At 45.0% G+C, this 14,263-nt stretch overlaps 1 protein-coding gene across 1 annotated transcript in view; it reads left to right on the forward strand.

The window, feature by feature from the left end:
* The window catches only part of BMP7 (bone morphogenetic protein 7), a 47,985-nt gene extending 37,198 nt beyond the window's left edge, over window positions 1–10,787 (forward strand). Inside the window, exons 4-7 of the mRNA XM_005235938.3 lie at window positions 5,959–6,156; window positions 8,045–8,121; window positions 8,770–8,880; window positions 10,196–10,787. Coding sequence (XP_005235995.2) covers window positions 5,959–6,156; window positions 8,045–8,121; window positions 8,770–8,880; window positions 10,196–10,345 — 536 coding nt within the window. The 3' untranslated portion in view covers window positions 10,346–10,787. The remainder of the gene's footprint in view (window positions 1–5,958; window positions 6,157–8,044; window positions 8,122–8,769; window positions 8,881–10,195) is intronic.
* The last annotated feature ends 3,476 nt before the right edge of the window (window positions 10,788–14,263 follow it).

Genomic DNA, 14,263 nt, shown 5'->3' on the forward strand with positions numbered 1-14,263 from the left:
GAGAGTCATTTACACGAAAGGGTGATTTTAGTCACGCGAGACCTGCGCACAGAGAGGTGCACAGGGTTTGTTTTAGCCTGTGTTTCTGAATCATCAGTGAATACAGAAACCCAAACACAGATACAAAGCAGGAGCTTCACCATGGAAATTGCTAGTCCCCACCTCAATGACAGATGCCTTTTGCAAATCTTTTTGTACAAATTCAAATTCAGCCTGACTTGCAAGTTAATCTTAACTCTTAAAGTTAAAATGGTGAGGGAAATTATCAGCCAAGATAAGCTTAACCTGTTTTCAAACACTTGTCCTTGGTTTTTAGTTTCCAGTTTGCCTCCTAAATGAAATATTTGGAAGTAGAGATGTTGTGTCCATAATCGTGGCACGTGTGTTCAATTGTAGTTCATAGGAAAACCATCAAGACCCAGCCCAGAGTCCACAGAAAAGCTGGAAGTAAGCTTAATACCTTTAAGCTCCAAAGATACTACAGTATCACACTCACACTCTTCTACTGATAGTCTCCTTATCGCTCTGTCTTCCCCATCCTCACCTAGTGATTTTACAGCAAAAGTCAGTCCTGGTTTTCAGCATTAAGGATGAAGGCAGCTGATTTCTGAGTATGTTACAGATTTCAGTAGAGACTTTTCAGGATCCTGCATCCAAGGGAATGCTGCAACTTTGCGTACACAGTAATTCTGTCTGCTCTGCTGGAGCAATCAGAAGTGGACCCTTAAAAGCATACAGCCAGATCTATCACAGAGAGAGCTTTCAAAGACAAATTCCCAGGTTCAGTGATAAGTACTTTCTCGTCTGTTGACTCAATGAAAATTAAGAATCTGATTTCTTTTTCCAGTCCTGAGAAATCTAGTTGAGTTTGTATATGATTTCAACCCTTTGCAAAGTAACTTGCGGCTTTCTCAAAATAGATTAACAAAATACTTCAATCAGCCTGTCATTAAAGTTAGAAAAGCCAACTGCAGTGTTTAAAAAGTACATTCAGAGATACAGGGCCCAATTGTCTGCTTGTCTTCTGTAACTAAGTCCCCTGGCAGCACACCTTTGCACTCACATTTCTCCACCATACATGTGAATTTTTCTTTCTATTTTGAATGGCAAGGACATGTCCTTCCTTGCTTCCCAGGTTTCATTTTGGATTTAGACCAACTGTGTGTGCTAGCAAGAAAGCTGCTTTTACACCTGGACTTCATATGAAAATCATACGCTGCAAACGCAGCAGGATTTTGATGCAACACTATATGCTTGGGCAATCCCCAAAGCTTTAAGTGAATTAGAACTGCCCCTCCACATCCCCCTCCCCCAACTTTTCTTTGTATCTGTCATTAGAGATCTGTAATCATGAAGCCAATACAATCTATATTAAAAAAAAATCTGACATCATGAGCACTGACCAGATGAAATTATACAAAAGAAATTAATTTAACCGATCTTTGTATTTCTTTATAATCTTGCCAAGTAAGTCTATCAACATGTATAACTAGGGTGGAATCAAAGGGTGTTTATTCTTAGAAAATGGGGATCAGCTCAAGCAGCAAGCAAAAAAAAAATAAAAAAATGTTTGAGTGACTCAGTAGCCTTCAGCAAGCTCTGAGCCCAGCACCCGATACGCCTTGCTCAGCAGCAGCACATGGGAACAGCAGCTGCCCACTTAGGTTTACTTAAGATCCTGGTTTTGACAGTATTCAAAAAGCAGCATAGTAAAAGCAGATAAAGCCGTGCCCTCTGGTTCAAGAGCACAGCTTTAGTTCTTTTGGGGAGAAGTTTATCATTGTCTAATGGTGACTACACGTGTCCTTGTGTTTAACCTTGCTTTCTGGATGTATAGTAAAGTTAGAAAGTGGATTTTTCCCTCTTTACTAAAAAGAAATATGTTACTTTGCATACAGAGCATTACATGCCTTTTTCCCCCGCCAAGGCAACACTGCCACCATACTGGTCTTGAACGTGACATGGTGTTACATGAGGAATTCATTGGTCAGATGCTACTTATTGCTGCACTAATGCAAATCCATTAAACATATCCCTGTGAAGTTGTGTGCCCTCACTGCATACTGCACATTACATACTCTAGAGACATGTTAAAGGTAAAATAATTTACACTGGAAAAACCACAGGCATAGATGTACTTGGTAGTTTAAACAGCTTTGGGAAGCAGAAAGGCTTCTTTGAAGGGGCAGGAGAAGCCATAGGAGCAGTATTCAGTGAGCTCTAACTTCTGCAGCTGCACTTGTTTTCAGGAAATAAGGCTTCGATCCGGCAAAGCCTGAGCACAAATGGAACTACTTATATATTTAGCATAGCTACTTGCTTAAGCACTTTGTGGGCTCAGCCTCAAATGCTTAAGATGAAAACTGTTTGGACAAGTATCTGGAAAGTAGCTTAAACAGGAGGTGAAGAAGTTGTTTATGTGTGTCCACATATAAATTACATACGTGAATTTTCGCATTTGCTATTTTTGCCCACTCTCTCCTGGTGCCCTGTCGCACAATTAGTTTTGCTTTATCTAGTTTGCAAGGCCTGGCCATGCTAGACAGTTGCCCTGCTGCCAGGCTCCCATTAAAACACCTCTTGAGCCAGTCCTCTCCACAGATCCTCTATATTGCAGCTTGGGACTTGCTTGCAGGGATGCACGCTGTTAGAAAAACAGGAAATGGCCTCCAGGCAAGGCCAGTCCATTTCCTGGCCTCGAGCTTCGACCACAGCCCGCTTTTTCTGGGTCTGTCACCTTTACCAATCTGTTGGCCATGTGCAAGAGCAAAGGTGGAAACAATTCCATAAAGACAAGAATTTATAAGCCTTGGCATTTGTTTTGCTCACCTTAAAACCAGCAGTTACAGAGTATTATCTAGAAGTATTTCAGGTTACCAGCTTCTTTTCACACGGTAGTCAGAAACTAGTAAGATAAGGACATTTATAAGGACATTTTTGTCAGCGGACTACGTAACCTGTCATCTGCTCTCCTGGCCAGGCTGCCTTCAGGCCTTCTCTAGCAAAGTGTCAGCTGTCACAGAATCACAGAATGGCTGGGGTTGGAAGGGACCGCTGGAAGTCATCTGGTCCAATCCCCCTGCTAAATAGATCTACCTAGCATTGGTTCCTCAGGACCATGACATAGAATCACGGAATCATTTATGTTCAAAAATACTTTTGAGATCATGAAGCCCAACCGTTAACCCAGCACTGCCAAGTCCACCACTTAAACCACTTCCCCGAGCGCCGCATCTATGCATTTTTTAAACGCCTCCAGGGATGGTGACCCCACCACCTCCCTGGGCAGCCTGTTCCAGCGCTTGACAGCCCTTTCAGTGAAGACATTTTTCCCAATATCCAACCTAAACCTCCCTGGTGCAACTTGAGGCTGTTTCCTCTTGTCCCGTCAGTTGTTATCTGGGAGCAGAGACCGACCCCCACCTGCCTACAGCCCCCGCCGGGCAGCTGTAGGGAGCGATCAGGTCCCCCCGAGCCCCCTCCTCTCCAGGCTGAGCCCCCCAGCTCCCCCAGCCGCCCCCCAGCCCCTTCCCCAGCCCCGTTCCCGGCCCTGGACACGCTCCAGCCCCTCCGTGTCCCTCTGGCAGTGAGGGGCCCGGCACTGAACACAGGATTCATGGTGCGGCCGCACCAGTGCCAAGTGCTGGGGGACAGTCCCTGCCCTGGCCCTGCTGGCCACACCGTCTGGGACACGAGCCGGGCTGCTGCTGGCCGCCTTGGCCACCTGGGCACACTGGGGGCTCCTGCCCAGCCGGCCGGCGACCAGCCCCCCCCGGCCCTGTCCCGCCGGGCAGTTCCCCCCGCTGTGCCCCCGGCCTGGGCGCTGCGGGGCTGCGGTGCCCACGGGCAGGGCCCGGCACGCGGCCCTGCTGGCCCCCGTACAGTTGGCCTTGGCCCATGGGCCCGGCCTGCCCAGACCCCCGCGGAGCCTCCTGCCCCCCAGCACATCAACACTGCTGCCCAGCTCGGTGTCACCTGCACACTGACTGGGGGTGCACTCGATCCCCTCGTCCGGGTCGCTGGTAAAGACATGAAACAGCACCGGCCCCAGCAGAGCCCTGGGGACACCCCTGTGCCCAGCGCCAGCGGGATGTGACTCCATTGCCCACCGCTCTTTGGGCTCGGCCGCCAGCCAGGGCTTTACCCAGCGCAGAGACCCCAGTCCCAGCCATGGGCAGCCGGGTTCTCCAGGAGATGCTGTGGGAGACGGTGTCGAAGGCTTTACTGAGGTCCAGGCAGACACCAGCCACAACATCCACTAGGCAGGTCAGCTTGTCATAGAAGGAGATGTGGTTCGTCAGGCAGGACCTGCCTGTCATAACCCCATGCTGGCTGGGCCTGACCCCCCGGTTGCCCTGCACATGCCACATGATGGCACTCAGATGATCGGCTCCGTGGCCTTCCCAGCACCGAGGCCAGGTTGACAGGGCTGTAATTCCCTGGATCCTCCTTCCTGCCCTTCTTGTAGATGGGCCTCACACTGGCTAACCTCCAGTCTGCTGGGACCTCCCCAGTTAGCCAGGACTGCTGGTAAATGATGGAGAGCAGCTTGGCGAGCTCCTCCACCAGCTCGCTCGGGACCCTGGGGTGGATCCCATCTGGCTCTGTAGATTTGTGTGTGTCTAACTGGAGCAGCAGGTCACTGACTGTTTCCTCCTGGACCGTGGGGATTTCATTCTGCTCCTTGTCCCTGTCTTCCAGCTCAGGGGGCTGGGTACCCTGGGGGTAACCGGTCTTGCTATTAAAGACAGAGGCGAAGAAAGCATTGGGTACCTCAGCCTTTTCCTCATCCTTTGTGGCAATGTTCCCTGCCACATCCAGTAAAGGATGGAGATGCTCCTTGGCCCTCCTTCTATTTCTATTGTATTTATAAAATCATTTTTTGTTATCTTTTATGGCAGCGGCCAGCCTGAGTTCTAGCTGGGCTTTTACCTCTCTAATCTTCACACAGCATAACCTCACGACATCCTTATAGTCCTCCAGAGGTGTCTGCCCCTTCTTCCAAAGGTAGTAAACTGTCCTTTTATCCCTCAGTTCCAGCCAAAGCTCTCTCTGTCCAGCCAGGCTGGTCTTCCCCCCCTTTGGCATATTTTTTTTGTGGCTGACAAGGGCCAGCTCTGTCCATAGCAAAAAGGACCACAAAAGCCATTAATGTGACTTAGCAGCAGTAACTCAGTAACTTGGAACAAAGTAGTTCAGGGTATCACCCCTGCGTTTCACAACAGCACCCAGACGTCCTTTGGAGGCAACAGGGAGAAATACTGAATTTCCCACTGCCACCCCCTCCCTTGTGTTTTTTGTAAGTAATTGATTTAATTCTACAGAGAAACCACCTACTCATCTTTTACCAAAACTCAATTTATGTTAAAAGCGAGAATGAAGGAAGCATGAATGGTAATCAGCCGTTCTGCAACAAAGAGGTCAGGTACAGCAGTGCTGAGATACAGCAATAAGCAAAATGCCTCCAAACATCTGAACTATTTGTTTCTCTCAGCTACAGTATATCTGGAACTCTGTCAACTTTTCATACAAGGCATTTTTATTTTAAGTTAATAACCTTCCAGTGGGAATTTAGTGTTCCTATGGGCTGAGTTTTATGGTTCCTTTTATAGGATCACTTCAAATTATAGGTTGGTGAACTTAAAGAAACCCCTCTAAAGAATGCAGGAAAAGTTAACGCTAAGCGGATTTAGGGTAAAATAATTATATGTAGGACTATTTTATGTAACTTTTACACACAGATATAAAATGGAAGTTAGCTGTGCTGAGCTGCTCTTGTCAGAAGCAGCTTTGCCGATTAAGTCCAGGCCCTGGGTGGATCAACGCATACAGACGTGCCTAGGAATCACCCTTACTAGCCAGGCAGCATCTCTCCTCCTTGTTATCCTTACTATGACTGCTGAAAATGAAAAGTTATTGCTACTGCAGGCCCTCTTACCGGTCCATTCTGTTATCAAGGGCAAAGCATCAATCCCAAACTGGCGGGTCTTATTGGAAGGCACGGCCCACAGAACAAGCAGCCGTTCACGGTAGCCTTCTTCAAAGCCACCGAGGTGCATCTCCGCAGTATTCGCTCCACAGGAGGGAAGCAAAGGAGCCAGAATCGATCAAAAACACCAAAGAACCAGGAAGCTTTCCGGGTGTCGAACATCGCAGGTACAGTGCGGGTTGCTGGGTCCCTGTTTCTGGGCATGGGATAATGTGGGAAAGGTTTCTCCCGCATTCAGTCTGTCTGTTGTCTCTTTGGTCTACCACTAATGTTCAGTTGCTGGTTTGAAACTACTTGGAATTAGGGATTATTCAAAAAAAGAAAAATGTTTCTTTGAAACAATATTAAACTGAGGGACTTCTTTATCCAATGTATTTAAACAAACAAACAAAAAAAAGCACCTAACCAGAAAATCTCCTTTTCTCCCACATGAAATACTTACTGCTTTAATGTAATTGTCTTACATTTCACAATGAGAAAGTGATCAAAATGGCAATATATTTCAGTGAATCTGAATCAAAATGCTGTAGATTGAATTTCAGAGTTTTGTGATTTTAAGTTTGGCCCCCAAAATGCCTAGTAGTCCCAAAAGTTTTGCACAGGAGAAGAAAGCCCCTTCGTTGCTTGGATAACCACAGCTATTCTGGGGGAGCAGTGCTTCCTAATATGGAAGAAAACTCTGTCAGGCAGTTGAAATAGAAACGTGGCTTAATTACGAGATACCTCAGAATAATGGGCCCTTGGTGACCTTCCCAGCAGGAACCACAGCACAGGGCTTGCTCTGCTGAGGGCAGTGGCAACTTCCAGCTCTCTTTCTGCGAGCGCTTCACTGAACGGAAGGAGAGGTTGCAAAAGAAGAAGGAAAAGGACAACGAAGGGCACAATATCATCTTATGCGACTCATCTTTGCCTTGGGTTGCTTGGGGTTACCTGCAAGGCTATAGGAGAACTCTCTCCTATTGGCCTTGGTGCAGCTTCCTTATATTTAATCAGGTTATTCCTGTCCTAGAATTAACAGCGTTTTTCTGCAACCCTGGTGCTAGGTGTGGCTTCTCTGATCTCCCCACAGAGATGTAATTCTGTACCTCTCACCCAAACCCCAAAAGAGTCTCTTAAAATAGTTTTCTGTGGCTTGTATGTGCAAGCTCTGGGTTATGCAGCTCCCCAAGCATAGATGGTCTGCAGCGTCCGTGTGCTTTTTTGTCATCTATTTACTATATCAATTCGTTTTTTAAAGAATGGGTAGTGGACAAAAGAATTTCATACTTCTGTGAGTAGGCTGGAAAACTCCCTGTAACCAGTGTCCTGCCTCCAGCTTGGTGACCCCACAATGAGTTAGCTTCCAACAACAAGAGCTGAAATAATTATTTTCTGGTACTTCTGCTTGGGTCTCCAGCTCAGGCTGTATGTCCAGGGTGGGCACAACTTTAAAACTGCACTGATAGTCATGGTTGTTCCGATCCACGATGCAGACCTGTGCTTTCTTCTTTGGCTTCAGCAAACATTGTCACCCCTTGCAAGAAGTCGGTAATCTGCATCCAGCTGCACTGGACAGATGGACAGATTCCACATTACCTTAATGTCATCCATTGCTTTTGTAGGCCTGAAGGTGCAACTATCACCAGTAATGCAGGTGATTCAAAGACAGGAATTTAGAAAATACATAAAAGGTGCCTTTCCCGATCACTCCTTTTATAGCGTCTTCTTTCATATATTATTTGATAATCAGAGAAACTTGCTTTTTGCTACTATGAGTTCAAAGGAAGGCCAAAAAAAAATATCTTGGGGGGGGGGGGGGCGAAGCAGCTATTTTCCCAGGCCTGTTATGGCTTTGCACAAAAAGCCAGAGGGGCATTTCATATATATTGAACCCAGCCATTATTTATGACTAAGCTTGAAAATGTTAAGGAAAAAAAAAAAAAAACATCACAAGTGCAACAGATGAGCAGCGATACCTCACTCCCTATCGGGGTGTTGCCGAGGGCTGTGGGTGCTGAGGGGTACAGCAGGCATGGGGGCAGCCCAGCTTTATGGCCACCCATTCTCCCCATGCAGAGAACAGCAGCAGCGACCAGCGACAAGCCTGCAAGAAGCATGAGCTCTACGTCAGCTTCAGGGACCTAGGGTGGCAGGTAAGGGCTGTGCGCGACCGGGGTGCCTTTGCACATCACTTAGCAAGCTGCAGTAGTGAGGTCAAGCCAATAGCTGGATTTTTTTTTTTTAATCCGAGAGAAAAAAAGCGTATATTGCCCTCAGCATGCTTAAGAACTCCTTCTGCAAAATTAGGGTATGCAAATATTTAGCGTGAGACTGACTAGAAACAACACACGCTTAAGTCCTTTTGAGAAACTGTGGCCCTGAGTTTCCTCTGGCAGTGCTGAATGCATATACAGCTCGTCATCTTCATCTACCAATTCTTTTAGACCTGGTCAAAGACATTTTGTTTCTGAAAGCTTGTTCCTGCATTTCAGTCATGGGTAAAGTGATCCTTGTGGACAGCTGGGAGGACACTGCTGAATCGATAAACAACTAAAACCCTGAAATTCAGCTACTCTGTAGGCACGTTTGCAAAATGGGATACATCCCTCCAGGAAAAGCAGCAGCTTTAGGGGTGTATAAGATAGCATTAGAACGGCCAGCGTACCAAATTTTTATTTTGCAGGCCACTGTAATTGTATGTGGGTGTATGAACTGGTAGATTTATGTGCTGTCTTACTTTTTGTTTCACTACACAATATTTCTGTCTTTTTCTGTAATCCAACATTTTCAATTTAATCAAGGACTGGATCATCGCTCCAGAGGGCTATGCTGCTTATTACTGTGAAGGAGAATGTGCTTTCCCGTTGAATTCATACATGAATGCTACAAATCATGCCATTGTACAGACACTGGTAGGTGCACTGTAGCTGCGAGTACAGAGTTGCATCTGATAGATGCTACTCAGAAATAAGTTTATATACAAAACCAAAAAAAAAAGAAATCTCTAAGCTAATAAGAGAAAGAAGGTCTGCATTGGCTCATTAAGATGCCTGCAGCATCTGGCTCAACATGTCTAGCCAAGTGGCCTGAATTAATAATTCCTGGGAAGTACCCTGTCTTTGCTGCAAGCATTGACATGCTCTTTCTAGTTTAAAAGGGCCCAATGATAGATGTATTAATAGTGGAGTAGTCCCACTGCATGGGAAGGAGAGAGCAGGACACGAGACTCGCTATCAGCACATCTTGGAAAAACTGTAAGAATCCACTGTATGCTGCTGCCAAAAGTGGCTTTGGGGGGAGACTGGGGATGCGGTCAGCGAATCCCAAAATTACACAGCCCAGCTGCTCTGTAGATGTATTTGGTTTATGAAATTGTGCAAGGATGCCCACATGGGAGCCCTGAGCTAGCACGTCCTCATGACATGGCATCTGTGTTCAGGGGGACCATTGGCTGGGCACCCAGCCCCCCCTGCATCACCAAAGCCAATGCACCACAGCTCTCGGCATGGGCCAGAGGACGTGCTGGTCCCGAGTACCCTAGCTGTACAGCACACCGAGCTGACGTGCCAGGATGTCGTTTCCTACCTAGCTCAGGTCCAGTTTAACAGCCCAGGCCCCCTGCACACAAAGGGGCTCACTGCACCTTTTCTACACCCCATGTCGTGTGTGCATCCAAGAACAACACTGCAAAAAGTATTAGGGAAAGCAGAAGCATCTACGTTTCCAAGGGAAGAAATATTTGCATGTTTTTCTCCTGGTAGATTGCTTTTTATTTGCTTTTTCCTCCTCTCCCTGGAGGTCCCACAGCAGGGAGCACAGGGGACCCGGAGCCCTTGGCCCCAGCTGAGTCTCGGTGCTGCCAGCTGCAGGAACAGGGGCCCCCGCCCAGGGCTGAGGGGATTTCGCACAAGACCTCACCCGTGTGTCCTGCGGAGTTTATCGTAACTGGTACACTTCTGCAGAACGCTGACTGCTCTGACAAATGGGAATTTTCTAATGAAAACCTGCCTCACTGAAAGATTTCCAACTAGATCTGACTTGGATGTGTGCGTCAGCCTCCGTTACATGCAGGGGACATCTAAAGACATTTGTACACAAAGCCAGGTGTTCAAAACATGTCTGAGTGAGTGCATGGGACAGACAGAAGGTTGCCTGAGAAAGAAAAATATGAGGGGGGAGAGGGGGAAAAGTAAATCTTAACATGCCTCTACTTTCATTCCCCCCCAGGTTCACTTTATAAACCCAGAGACTGTGCCGAAACCCTGCTGCGCTCCTACACAACTCAATGCCATCTCAGTGCTGTATTTTGATGACAGCTCCAATGTTATCTTAAAAAAATACAGGAACATGGTGGTACGAGCATGTGGCTGTCATTAGATTTGTAGGAAAGAAGAAAAAAAAAAGTTATTTGTAAAGAGTGGTTTTGTATGGCTATGTGGGGGAGGGGAAAAAGGTTAGCACTCCAGAGATGGGCTTAAAAAAATCCCAAACAGTTTTTAGGACCAGGCTTCTGAAAGTTCAGACAATGGAACAGTTTCTGGATCTAAGTGGCATTTGAACACATTTTGTTTTAGTTTATTACAGACAATGAGCTTGTAAACTGAAACAAGCCAGAGAAACCATTCAAAACCAAATCTGCCTACAAAATTGGCTCCTACAAAACATACTTTTGCAAATGAGTCTTTCTGAAGATCGCAAACTCACCAGTGGTGATTGTGAGTTAAAAAAAACCCAAAACTATCCAAGGTGAGAATGTGCTGTGACTAATAAGCATGTGTAGTTCCTGTAATACAGTTTGCAATAAAATAAGTGAACAAAATATACCTGGAGTGAACAGGTATTTTGTTAGAGAATTATTACTTCCATTCCTCTTCTTTGCTTCAATTTCATAAGCAAAACCAAAAGATTAATTACATGCAACTTCCAGTTTTAAACTATAGTAGCAAAAGCTATGTCTGGATTGATGCAAATTCAAAGGACAGATCAGTGTAAGAAAAAGAAGAATTTTCTAATTGGCAAGCAAAAGAACTGAAGAAAATAAAGAGTAAGATTTTTTGGGTATACTTTTTTCTGTCAAAAGTGGTAGGAAATTTCTTCTAGCAACCGGAAGGAATTTGAATTTGCTGTGAACTTGAAACAGGAAAGCAGCAAAACGTTAAGAAAGCGGGATTAAACTTAAGGTTTAGCTGGGGTATCCTAAGCAGTTACGAAGTTGTGCAAGTCAGCTGAAGATCCTGCTCCTGTTTGGAAAATTTCCATTGACTTCACTGACAGAACAAATTCCAATGCTTTTTCAAAAATGTGGAGGCTGAAGTGCAGAAGGTGCTGTAAGCTGGGATGTACACCCAGCACCACACAGACTCAGCTGGAAACAAGCTAGGAAACCTTGCTTCCCGTGGTCAGTGTTTACAGTAAACCCCCTGCTCTATAATTGGTTTCACCTTTTTTTTTTTTTTTTTTTTTAAAAAAAAAAAAACCTTTCAAGAGCCACACCAACAAGCTGGAATCAGGAGCAAGAAAATGTCCCCTCAAGGCTTTTCTTTTGCCTTCTTTTAAAGTCACAGGTTATACAAACATCACACTTCTGTAATTAAAATACAATTAAAGTTGTGAAGAAGAATACAAACTAGCAGTAACCAATCACAAACTAATTCAACACTTTGGCATACGTTGCAATTACAAAGTAGGATTGGCATAAATTTCACCAGAGAGATAAAAAAGAAAATTCTGTCCAATAAAACACCGGGTCCACAGCACACCCAGCTCTAAATCTCCCAACTTCAAAAACCTAAACCTCCAACAGATGGGTCCAGAACTTAATAAATCCCTGGAGATGGTTCTCTTTTCTCAGTGAGTGGACAGAGCCATGAGCCGCAGTGGGAACTTGGCTCCATATCTTGCCTTAGAGGAGAGTTAGAGAAAGAAGATAAATGAATGCAACCGCCCAGTTCTGGAAATTGCTTACTGCTCTTCTTCCTTTAAGTCACAGATCAAATCCAGACCAGATGCCTCACTTTACAAAGAATAAGCAAAGGAAGAAAAAATTTACCATCTATGAAATAAACTGGAAACTTGTTTCTGATGGTCTAATTCTAATCTCATTTAAGTAATTTGGGTTTTCCCAGCATTTTTCTCGGTAGCAGGATTAGACTCATAGGAAGGTGGAAATCTCCCCTTGACATCAGTAGGTTTTTGGACCAGGGCTTTGGGAAGCAGTTGCCAGATGTGCCCAGCTTCCAGCCCAGGCAATTCAAACACCTGCAGGACCAGCCTGGCCATGGCACGCACGCTCTGCAGGCACAACTCCAGCAAACTTCCTAACTGCTCCAAGGTGAGACTTGGCCAGTAGTTACAAACGGCAGGACGACAGCTGAAGCCAAAAGACCTTCTCTCCCTGGAGCCTGCAGACAAGACCACCTGCAATAAACAGCCAAAACTGCCCTCAGCGCATCTCTCATTTAGAGTGAGGTATTGAAATCACACAGTTGGCAAGTGTCTTTTGACATTGTATACATATATACACCAGTGCTTCTGTAAACCTCCTAAAGGAAGTTAAGGTGCTGCCTCGAAAGTTAAAAGCCAATCATGCCTAAACTTCCACTATTTAGTAGTCAAGGATTAATTTTTCTTGCGGGTGTTTCAGTGTTGGTGGTCACTGCGTTGGTGTATTGCATTTTTAACTTGGACCACAGTATCTTGCTGTATAGGATTCATATATTAAATATTCTGTGGGGGATTGTTTCTGTTTGGTTTTTTTTTTGTTGTTTATTTTGGTGTGTGGTTTGTTGGGTTTTTTTAACCACAATAACAGAATTTCTGATGCTAGGCTCAAGATCAGCTTCACTGTTTGTACATTTTTATGTAAATAGTTGTCACAAGTGGAAGAAGAATTATTTATTTCCATCTTTGAATTCCTTTTCAATCACATCCAAGAAAAATGATTCTCGGTTCCTAAACACATTTGTTTCCTTATTTAAGAAGATATTTATTAACAGTTGGCAAAAATGCATACACATTTCTGATTCTTTTCATAGAGCAGTTGTCAGAAGCCTTTTGTACAAAGTAGTAAAATAAATCATTGCAACTTTACAAAAGATACCCCAACAAGATTGTGTATCTGTGTGGTTATTCTCCGTTTTCAAAAACCTTTTTGGCTGGGCAGTATTTCATCTTAAGCCTCTGTTTTCATGTAGATCAATCTCTTTGTACAGGAAAACGCAGCACATGTCGCTGTTTGGTGCGACTCCTTCAGTCCAAATACAACAGAGGGAAGAATACAAAAAATATGAATATGTTTTGCAGCCTGCACTGCAAAGATCCATGATTGAATTATAGTGCAGCTGTCAGCAGCTGTTTCAAAGAAGCAGGGGGTAAATTAGTTCTGTTTACTGCTAACATAGTTCAGAGATTTAGTCATCCCAATAAAATTATAGAGGCACAAGAAAGGAAGAAAGAAACTCCAAAAGAACATCAGCCAAGAAGCTGACATTTTCTAATTTAGGTTGTTTTAGCATATTTCAGAGATGCTGCTGGCATGAGGTTGCCTACTGTGGATACCACACCGCATTGCTATGGAGGCAGCTGAAAAAAATAATGGTCTAAATCCTTGTATTAACTAAACATTATATCTTCAGGGCATAACAGCAATTTTGGGGTTCTCGTTTACTTTGAACTGCGAACAGAGTTGTTCCAGGTTATGTAGAAGTATTTACTGATCCAGAGGCTTAAATCATGAGCATTTTGGAGTTAAACTACTTCACGAGTGATTACAAATTCATAGGTAAATTTGTTTTCTGCACTGATCAGAAGTCCAGCAATGCATCGGTGGGAAGACCTTTATTGACCTAAACTGATGCCCTCGTGGCTTTTGTATGCCTAGACTAGATCTAGGAGAATCCTCTGGTATTTCTCGGTATGGTCCTAATTCTCTGCATTTAGACCCAGTGTAAGCCAGAGATGGTTCCAGCAAGGGGAGGAAGGAATTTTTTAAAAAAATAATATTAAAATATGCACACAAAACAACAGCCACAACAACCCTCCCCCCATCCTGCTTTACAGTGCCAGTCCTGCAGCCAACAGCAGCTTTACCGCTAACTTCAACACATACAGCCTTATATCATGAAATATCGGTCGGTTCCCAGCTCTGCCACAAACACACACAACTTGCTGGATGTGCTTGGGAGCAGCTTTCCCAGCCTGGGAGCCAAAACTCCGCTCCCGAGCTGGTTGCAGCCTCCCCTCAGTCTGCAGCGCTACTGTGGCTTTGTCTCCTCATCTACTGTTCTGGAAGAGGAA

Source organism: Falco peregrinus, chromosome 9 (assembly GCF_023634155.1).
Source record: "Falco peregrinus isolate bFalPer1 chromosome 9, bFalPer1.pri, whole genome shotgun sequence".
Classification (NCBI taxonomy): domain Eukaryota; kingdom Metazoa; phylum Chordata; class Aves; order Falconiformes; family Falconidae; genus Falco; species Falco peregrinus.